The 11,133-nt window shown below is 31.8% G+C and overlaps 1 protein-coding gene across 1 annotated transcript; it reads left to right on the top strand.

Annotated features, from left to right (window-relative positions):
• Nucleotides 1-1,132: 1,132 nt before the first annotated feature.
• Nucleotides 1,133-4,716, top strand: LOC143074362 (GTPase IMAP family member 4-like). Its single transcript, XM_076249852.1, has 2 exons — nt 1,133-1,193; nt 3,737-4,716. Exons 1-2 carry the CDS (start codon nt 1,163-1,165, stop codon nt 4,594-4,596), a joined length of 891 nt encoding a protein of 296 aa, XP_076105967.1. The 5' UTR covers nt 1,133-1,162; the 3' UTR covers nt 4,597-4,716.
• The last annotated feature ends 6,417 nt before the right edge of the window (nt 4,717-11,133 follow it).

The raw sequence follows: 11,133 nt of genomic DNA, 5'->3' as shown, positions 1-11,133 counted from the left end.
CTCTCCCAAGGTGATGACGTTGTCATTTCTTTTCTGTCTATTGATATGGGTCCTAATAAGGAAACATATTGACATGGGTCCTAATGAGGAAACATAACAGGCATAGTGATGAGTGGCGGCTATAAAATTTGAACTCAAGACTTAGTTGGCCAAATACATGGATATTTGTAGAAACCAGGTTCAATTTTCTTAATTTAATGAATTCTTGAATGTGATAATTGTTCTTTATTATTTGATAAATTTCCACTGTGACTGTTTTTTTCTGCTTTATTAATATTCTGAAATTTTGTACAGGTTAAAACCCTTTTTAAGCAATATTTTGTACATGATATAACATGTACGAGGTACTTTATTATTCAAAAATTGAAGCCAAACAATATCATGACCAACTTCCAACGGAGCTAGCTAAATTATCCTACCCATCGTCATTTTACACCAAATTTATGAAATTTTGGAAGTCTTTGCGAATAATTCTCTAGAAAATATTTCAGTAGGTTTCGAAAATCATATTGTTAATATACACGATGCAGTTATTTATTGTACCCTTACATTCAGACACAGCGATCCTACGTTTACTTCCTTTACCTGTCTAGTGCTGGGAAATTTTAAAGTACCGTCTTCCCTCTAGATGCTTCACCTTAGGAGTATAAAATACGGTTTTTACCAAACTCGGTAATATTTGATGAACCAGAATTTTTGCATGATATAAATTAAACAAACGTATATCCTTATCAGTAAAATGTTACCGAGTTTGGTACAAAAATCTGAAATACTGACCTAATTGAAGTAACAATCAGTTAAACATTAAAAAGCAGTATTGTCCGCCTCGGACGGAATTGTAACCTATTTTTTCATAACTTTGGATTTTTTTTTTATAAATAACTGGCACTTACAAACGCTTAAAAGGTAAGAATTTGAATACATGCACATCTTTATAATTGTCAATGAAAGTGTAATTGGCAATATGGGTTTTAAAGTTGTGAGCAAAACTCCCTTGTCAAAGCAAATATAGGAATACCCTTACAATTATATGGACTAGTATTAATGTTTGACAATTTATGTTCTCGAATTTATGCAAGTGAAAGATAAGAGATTGAATTTTACTTGGGATTTTTTTCATTATTGCAGAACAAGTACTGAACGAAATTTCAATGTTATTGAAATGGGCAATACAGCTTCAAGATTTTCTGCAGGTATGATACTTTATGTTTCTATAATACAAACTTGAGGTTAGTCTTTGTTATCATCAGCATTCCCTTATCAGGTGTCAGACATTTATTAGGGGTCATACACAAGGAATAATATATCACCCGCTGACTAAGTAATAGGTAGTCATCTAGGTTTATAAACAGAAAATGTTAGATTCATTTAATTAGTGATATCACAAGAATCTCAATTTACATGGGGTAAAACAGAGTCACTATTTTATTATGTGATATAGTATTGATATAGTATAATATGCAATTTGTTCTTAAAACAGAGAAAAATCACAAATTTATAAAATTGACAGCCTGGTACATTTGACACGAAAAAGCAGCATACTAGGATAAAACTTTTTCATCTTAACACCTACCTATAGTTGCTTTTAAGTTATAGTTATTCAGATTGTTCCACTCCATCTTTATTGAAAGTATAAAAAAGTCAAATTGTGGTGTCGTTATATTGATAAAAATCTATACTTAGTCTACATAAAGACAAATTTGCAACTAACATAAGTATTGATAAGGGTTTATAATCGAGGACTACTAGAACTTGAGCTCTCCAGCGTTTTACCTCTCTTTTTAAGTCTTCTAATTATAAAGACACTCCATCTTTATTGAAGTATAAAACAAGTTAAATTGTGGTGTCATTATATTGATAAAAATCTATACTACATAAAGACAAATTTAAAACTTACATAAGTATTGATAAGGGTTTATATTCGAGGACAACTAAACTAAACATAAAACGATTTTTTACGAATCTTTTCTATCCTTTCAACTATAAAAATCTTGCTTTTTATGTTATCAAATATTATGTTATTTTATTTACGATTTTCAACTAAATTTGAGTATAAAACCGACTGATAGGAGCCGGTTGGATATTGAATATCGAATATCTAATATCGAAAAACGAACCGGCCGCTTACTTCACCTCCATTTTTATAGTCATATAAACCTTAAAATCTGGTTAAGAAAATAAGTTTAATTCTATTTATTTTTTGCTCTTCTGAGATGTACATCATTAAGATACGAAGTTTACAAACAATATTTTTATAACAAGCATATTTCAATTGTTATAGCATAATTCTAAATTTTAACTGTAAATCTATGTTTTTATCCATGTTCTTTTTATACACTTGTAATACAGGACAATATTATTACACCGTTTTGACACCTTCCCTCTAATAACAACAGTTGGTCAGATCAGAAAAATAATGAAAATTTTGAAAAAAAAATGTGAACAACTAGTTTACGCTGTACTCAAATAAGCAATTTGTTTTCTTCATGATTGTTTCATTTGCTTACCTATGGGAATATATGTTCTTCCACTGATTGTAAAAGAGTTTTAAGGTGGGGAGTGATTATGAATTTAAATTTGAGTGTTTTAACATATGAAAGTTGTATAAGCAATAAAAAGGTAATGTTCATTTTGGAAAGCATATTTTGAGGAAGAAGAAAGAGAGAATTCATTTATTTGAAAGAACACATTTATTTCATTATATATCAAGTCTTGCTTTTTCTCCATTTTTGAACAATTAATCAATAAGTTATGTTACGTAATACAACAAACATATATGTTAACGTAATAATGTGTCGTGTTAGTATTGCCTATTTGAACACTTTTGCACAAATTTCTTGCATGATATATAAAGGCTTGACTTTTAAGAACTTAACTTGTAACTGAAGGTTGCATTTCTGTAAATATTGACAATGCAATTACCCATAGGAACTCCTTTTACTCCGAAAACTGTACCAACCTTACCATGAAGTTTTGAAAAAAATCTTATCCTAGAATAAACCACTTTCGAGTCATCCGTCACCTGAAAAAAAACTCGTCAATCATGCGCGCCTTTATGACGTCATTTACCAGAGAGAGGGGATCACCTGTATCCCTGCACTATTTACGTTCATCAAGCGTCTTAGTGATCGTCGTTTTGCAGGATAAACTAGAAATAATGGTTGTTCTGTAGGTAATTAATGACAATTCCCTAATGACAGCAATGCTGATTGTCAATTTTGAGAATTCAATTTGCCGGATAATTCGTACAATATAGAATTATAGTTTTCAAACCACTCGCTCAACATCGGAATAGAAGTGACGACGACCCTAAACGCACAAATGACGTTCATTAAAACCAGAGTTTTTGACGGAAATGCATCGAACTCGAAAGTTGTCTATTGAAAGTTAATATGCACTACAATTTTGTTCAAAGGTCAAAATATAGGACTAACAATGTTTATATGCCCTGAAATTTTCAGAGTTTAAACTTACACTAATTTTCTTAACTACCTCGAATGACTGGTTACCACAAATTTCAATGTAAACAATATGCACATGTTTATTTACTGGTATCATTCCCAAGTTATGTCTCTATGAGATGGAACACAAAGAGCATAACTGGGAACCAGTATGTAAACAAAATTATTTTTTTATGAATATTCTAGATCTCCCTAAAAGAGGCGTGGTTTGAGAAACAGCTGTATTTACATAGTGCAACCTGAAGATCAATAAATACATTAAAATTTTTTTGTAGGAACAGAAGAGGAACTACGAATAGTAATGATCGGGAAAACAGGAAGTGGTAAAAGTGCAACAGGTAATAACATCCTTCGGAAAATGGCTTTCTCGTCAGAATCAAGTAGTTCATCATGTACGAAAAGATGTCGACGCGGTGAAAAGATTTATGACACAGGATTGAAGAAATACAACCTTGTCGTTGTCGATACTCCAGGATTATTCGACACGGGGTTGACAAACGAAGAAATAACCAAGGAAATTGTTAAGTGCATTGGAATAACCTCCCCAGGTCCACATGCAATAATATATGTAGTGCCCCTTATTGGTCGTTTTACACCTGAGGAAGAGGCTACTGCATTGCATTTCATCAATATCTTTGGCGAGAAACTTATGGACTTTGTGGTCATAATATTTACCTATGGTGACAGTGTTCCAAAGGAAGTTTCTATTGAAGAAAGAGTTGCTGGTGCACCAAAACCTCTTCAGGACCTTGTTGAAAAATGCGGAAACAGGTATGTAGTTTTCAATAATAATCTCACTTCAAAAGATAAGAGGAAGAAACAATTAAAAACTTTGATGGAAGTTATTGAAAAAATGATAGAAAACAACGACAAATCGTTTTACACTGACGAAATGTACAGTAAGGCTGAAGAAGAACTGCAAAAACGGATGGAAAAATTGAAGAAAGAAAACAATGGAATGCTTGCGATCGATATCCGTAAGTCTGTTCGTAAAGAAGTTGAAGAAGAAAGCAGTATGCTATCAACTATAGGTCAGGTTATACTTGCTTTGGGAAAGGGAATAATCACAACAGCGGTGGAAGCTTCAGGAGTTCCTCGTTTAACGAATGGTCTTTCTACCTGGTTAGAACAGTAGAAGATGATCAAGATATTCCAACAATACTATTTTCCATAGGAGAATGGAACATATGATCAATGATTAGTAGTCTAAAAAGAAAGATCAACTAAGTTATGTGTTATACAAGTCTAGATCTGTCTCATTAAATAATATTTAAAGTTAAAACAAAAGATGTATTTGGTTATCTAGTGAATTGTCTTAACATATTTATTACTTCAGTTTGTGAATTTTAATAGACTGATTACAGAGGACATACATATATTTATATGATAAAGTTTATTTTCAGGAACAAAATCGTAAAAAAAAATTATCTCTATTTTTTCAATTTCAAGCAGTTAACCGATCTAAAAATGCATACATTGAACAAAACGACAAACAAAGCTTAAAATTAGCAAATCGAGTAACTCCAAAAAGCGCGAGATAAGCTCTTGTGGTTTATTATATACATGTATATATACTACATCCTATATTAGAAATTCATTAATTCCAATGTTCAATACAGGCGACAGTAGCATACCACTGTTTAAAAGTCATAAATCGATTAAAAGAAATGAAAAAATCGAGTCACCAAATAAAACCGAAAGAAGCACATCAATAATAACAAGAAAACAACGGAACAACAGAAACAGAGAACTGCAACAAAACCAATCGCATTTGGAAAACATCTGCCATGTACCTGACTTGATACGGGACATTTTAAGAACAAACGGTTGGTTAAACCATGTTTTATGGCTAGCTGAACCTCCTACGTACATATATGGCAAAATTTAAAAATATCGCTAAAATGACAACCCTTCTTGATCGGAATATAGTACACCAAAACGCCAAAACACCAAGCAAATTGAAAATATGTAATATAATAGTGAACTGCAACATGTGAAATGTAACGAAAATACAGAATTCAAACCACAAAGGATAATAAATAAAACTATATCTAACCGAACCAATTATAGAAGCATAACTAAATATATGAATGTATACATTTCAAGACAAGCCGTATAGCAATGCACATTCACACTTGACAAAACATTCATACTCGAGAATATGTCACTGTTAGTACTCAGCAGACATAGGACATAGATGTAAAATCATAATGTAACACATGGTAAAGATATCGTTATTTAATTTAGACACATTCGCATCATATAAATCAACCAATTCGTGATGGTGTACATAAAATTTACGGAGTTTCATTTTTAATCTTCCACCCTCATAACTCTGTTTTGAAGGCGCCAACGACCACCCGTTCGAACCTTGGAGAGTTATATAGCAGTCCAACATAAAAAGTAGCTATAAATGTCGGTAGAATAAGGCTTAAAAATCAGATATATACAATGCACAGCATCGAATAAAACCATAGAGTTAACGTGGCAGGGTACTGAAACATATATACATCAAAAAGTCATCAAAGACAGATCAGACCGTACTCGCAGCTACTGACAGCTAGTTCAAAACCAACAATATCTAGTGATAAAACATCATGGATCTATGGCTTAATTGTAAATCAGTACACATTCAACTCTAAATGAACTGAGTGCGAAGTATCATAGTGAAGAACAGTCAGGGGAAAACGCGATATTGTGCAATTCTTAGCTAAAGATATCGACAGATTGTAGTTCCATTAAACTACATGTGTGTATAGCTCTCATATCTAGTATGGTTTAAATCTACTCATAACTAAATCAATGTTTATAACAATGAAAACAATATTCAAAGATTTTAAAGTTACAGTGTTGAATCGGTAACGTTTTAGAATACATTTTTTAGTAAACTATACAGCCAAAACCTGCAAATCAATTCTTTGTACCATGGAATAATTTAGTTGAGGTTGCAATTACTAAAACTTTAAAGCTGTAATATGTGATCTATGCACACATTTGTCGTGCTGGAGTGGCGCTTGAAAATGACAATAAAGGCTCGCTAAAAGCAAGCTGTCAATTTCTTGTTAAACAAATGATTGCAAGACAGTCGATATAAAAGCATGACTTTAACCATACGCTATGCAAGATTGCAATTCAAATTGATTGTTTTTCTATAGCAAAGGTTTATGTTTTTGCCATTTTCATCATATGCTACAGTTCAGATATACGTTTTAGTATCAATAGCAATAAAACACAATCCAGTTACTATTATCTTCTCATTTTTTAATACCATAATTACGATTATCTTTTTTCCGAGTTACCATTATCATCCCGAACTTTTCAACGGCAATTTTCGAAGACAATTATAGTGCACCGTTACGATTACAATATGATGTAATGGTATAGAAAAACCTTGCAACTGAACAACTATTGACAAAAACATGCTACATTTGATGACTGTAAAGATTTTACCTATATCTGTCGCCGCCATATAGGGATAGTCGTAATTCCAGTTACGGTTATCAGTTTAATACCAGTAATCAATCAACTCGCTAAAAAAGGAAATTATCAGTCAGGAAGATCAACGGAAAATTTCATAAAATAGCGATAATAACAATTATCAGTCAAGAATTATCACAATATAAACATAAAAAAGTCTAATTTGAAAACAACGTTCAAACATATGATTCCGTTGGATAAAATCCACATTTTTTATTCGTGTGCATGAAAAATCAATTTCTTGGTTAAGGGGTCAAAATAAAGCAGAAACAACTTTTCCAAAAAAGTAAAATGATATATTTTACCACAACTCATTTTACTAGCAGGTCGAACAACTAATGTTCTTAAACCCTGATGACTGCCATTAGTGAATGCCAAATAAACGGATCACCATATGTTACAAAATGAATCTTAAAAATTATTAATTTGATACCAAACAGAATAAAATTGAAATCAGCAAATGTTATATCAAAAGTGTAAAAGTTAAGAAGTAAAACGTTTAACGAAAATATGTTGTTTTATGTAAATCTAGGCACACTTCGTGTTTATTGACCATGTTTTAGTTTACCATGTTTACCTTCTTACTTTTCGACTGTTTTTGCTCGCCTTTTACTCCGTTCTTCTTTTCCTCAGGTAATCATGTGCCGACTATTCTATTAGCTGTTTTTGTTATTAAAAGACCTGATATATCACCATATAATAATAACATTGATGCAACTACGAGTGTATTATTGTTTTCAGTTCCCAAACGACTGAAAGATATATAAATATAGAAATTTACGTACATTATAGTAATATCTATTAAGAAATTATTTATGATTATATTTCCAAAGGGAATTTTGTTATATGAAACAAAAATATGTTTGACATGCGTACTTACAGTTCGTGCAAAATTTTGTTGTTTTGATGCGATATCTACGTATGAAATATAATTTGTTAATTACAGCGTCAGGGTATATGATTCAAACTTTAAATTCTCTGAAACTGACATTATCACAATGTTTGATTTCTGATAGGCAACATATTTTTTTACGCTTCAGAGACATGTTTTCTACAATTTACCCTCAGGCATCAAACTGTTATTTTCGGCTACCTTTAGTGTCAAATTAGCTAAAAGAAGTGTTCATTTTATCATCATGCATAAAAAAATTACCATCATTTGGCAAGAATTTATACGGTTATTTGTCATGATATTAATATAGTGAATATGTTTGACATGCGTACTTAACAGTTTGTGCAAAATTTTGTTGTTTTGATGCGATATCTACGTATGAAATATAATTTGTTAATTACAGCGTCAGGGTATATGACGCTTTAAAACAAGAAAATAATTTTCTTTTAAGCAGCAATGCATCTTAGTTTGTTGAAATGAATCCATATGATTCAAACTTTAAATTCTCTGAACTTGACGTTATCACAATGTTTGATTTCTGATAGGCAACATATTTTTTTACGCTTCAGAGACATGTTTTCTACAAATTATTGGCATACACAAGGGAACAAAATGTGCTCCTCTTCTTGTTTATTTTTTCCTTCGTTTAAATGAAGACAACATGATCATGATATTAATATAGGAGCTTCTTAAAAGAATGAATAGAAGCTAAAATTATAGTTTTAACGTTTCTTTCTGGATAATAGATTATGTACTCTTTTCACGAAATATGTCAACGACTGCTCACAAAGAAAACATTACACTTTACAGGAATTTTAAGTGGTGAAATTGTTATCTTCCTTCAAAAACTGTGCAGACGCCATCATGAGTTTGTTGACTGTTATCCTTTTGTCTCAATCACAATCCCGTCCTGTTTTCTGCGATTGTGACGTACTGTATAAGACTTATCAAAATGTTTGTACAACACAACACAACAGGTAGCCCGTATGGTGCTAACATACCGCCGAACTTTTGCGCCTGTCATAAGTTAAGAGCCTCTGGTCTTTGTTAGTCTTGTATGATTTTTTATTTTTGTTCATTTATATGTTTTGGAGTTTATAGTGACGTACATTTTCACCGAACTAGTATACAGCTGAGGACCATCTTTGGGTGCGGGCGCTTTTTTTAATAGTACCCATTTCCAATTCAATTTTATTAATGTTAAAGTGAACAAGAACTACAATCTTAAAGACTTAATTGTATCATCTGTATATACTATAAATGAAAACAGTTAAGTAAATATATGTAGAAATATTTACAAGAGAATGTTCATTTTGGTCCCTTGAATTCGAAAGATGAAAATTTGTACACAGGTATCTAATTACATCTGTCAGATGTTCACGAGATAATTATGTACGATCTGAAGCACTAATTATACGATTGCTTCATGATACTATCTCCAGTATTCTTGACGTCAGTTCCATGTAAGATATTGGATCATGTCATATTCAAACACATCATGAACAATTTTGACAAGCATAATATAGTTTTGGACTTCCATCATGTCTTCAGAAGCAAAGGGTCATTTGAGTCGCAGCTATTAATAACGAGAGAGTTTTTAATAGTCCCATTGACGCTCTTTCATGAAGTCATTAAAGAAAAGGTTGCTTTACCTATTCCATCAAAATTTCTAAAACCAAGGAGAACTTGGAGACTCCATCAACCGAATATTAAATGCCGGTACCAAGTCAAGAATATGACAGTTGTTGTCCATTCGTTTGATGTGTTTTATCATTTGATTTTGCCATTTGATTAGGGACTTTCCGTTATGAATGTTCTTCGGAGTTCAGTATTTTTGGGATTTTACATTTTTGTAAGGCGATGATAGGACGAGCACACTTTTAACTATTACGAATATAAATTACGTTTACTCATCGAAGATACCAGTCTTATCATTATACGAATATTTACCGTCGAGGCTACATTCTGTTGATATTTATAATTTAGCATTGCACAAAAAAATTACTATATATGACGCTTTCAATTTAAATCCATTTGACGTGCGTTAGTAGATATTTTAATCTTCGATATATGATTTGTATATCAGTTGTTATTGGCTTTGACCTAGCTTTCAATAACTTCGAATACTCTCTGATACGATTACTTTGTGGCTTAAGTCTGTAAATATTTTCTCTGTTTGTGTATGTTTTTTGTCAATCTGATAAGTCAGCCCTTTTCAACTGGTTGTTATTGTTTGTTCATATGTTGTGCTATTACACTACTGTCATGGGTTAAGAGAAGGATTGAACACCCGCATACATGTTTAACCCAGCCACATTATGCATGTGACAGGCCCAAGTCATAAGCCTGTCTTTCAGATGTTGTCGTTTGTTATGAATATCGTATTTGTTTTTCGTTTATTTTAATCATACATCAGGTTGTTACTTTTCTCATTTGATGTTTTATTTTTTTTATTTTTTCGGGTATTTGTATAGCTTGTTTTGGGAATCGGGGGTCCTTACACTTAAAGCCACACGGTGATCTATATTCGGTAACCTTTATGTCATTTCGTTTTGGGTGTAAATTTGTCTCACTTGCAATAATACTTAGAACATCCAATACCAATTTAAGCTAATTGATAAGCGTTTATTCAAAACGTAGCAAGGGAGCTATCATTGATTTTTAAAGGATTCAAGGATTAAAAATGTTGTACTTTACTTTATGTAAGTTGTAATTTCTGTCCTGCCTTTTTAACTGTCACTCTATTTAGTCTTGCCTTTTTATAAGTTTATCTTGATTTTAATAAATACATTGTTATCTGCCGTTATTTTATGAAAGGTTTTTAGAAGATACAGGTAACAATACAATTTTGCGAACTTCACTGAACAAATAACAAAAAATTGTAATTGGCAGACACATTTTATTGGAACCCTCGAGAAAATTACACAAATTAAATATCAAGTTTCCAAAGTAGAAGCAATTTTGCGAGAGTCTTCAGTATCCGATATGTATTTGGTCTCCCCGAACCACCATGACGGATAAATTAACAAAGGATTAATGGCAACAGCTTTCAAATCATTTGGGTAAAATAGTTTCTTCCATTCTTCCCTGAAAAAAAAGGATTTTGTTCTATAAATTCATAATAAATTCATATAAATTTTGGACTGAGATGCACGATATGTTTTATTAATTAGGTCTTTCCACTTTTCTGTGGAAAGACCTATTGTTTTTCTTCTGATTATTTTTTTTTCTTCCGCCTAATTTTGTTCTTGCGATAAACATTTGTTTCGCAATATGTCGCTTAGATATTTGGTATATGATATC

The sequence above is a fragment of the Mytilus galloprovincialis genome, chromosome 5, assembly GCF_965363235.1.
Source record: "Mytilus galloprovincialis chromosome 5, xbMytGall1.hap1.1, whole genome shotgun sequence".
NCBI lineage: Eukaryota > Metazoa > Mollusca > Bivalvia > Mytilida > Mytilidae > Mytilus > Mytilus galloprovincialis.
Note: the sequence above shows the minus strand (reverse complement) of the source record. Positions and strands in the feature narration are given on the sequence as shown.

What these genes read in the sequence shown, in the direction of transcription:
- LOC143074362 (XM_076249852.1), top strand. Translation starts at nt 1,163, where the DNA reads ATGGGCAATACAGCTTCAAGATTTTCTGCAG. An exon ending in AGCTTCAAGATTTTCTGCAG is followed by an intron (nt 1,194 to 3,736) that starts GTATGATACTTT and finishes ATTTTTTTGTAG; the next exon opens with GAACAGAAGAGGAACTACGA.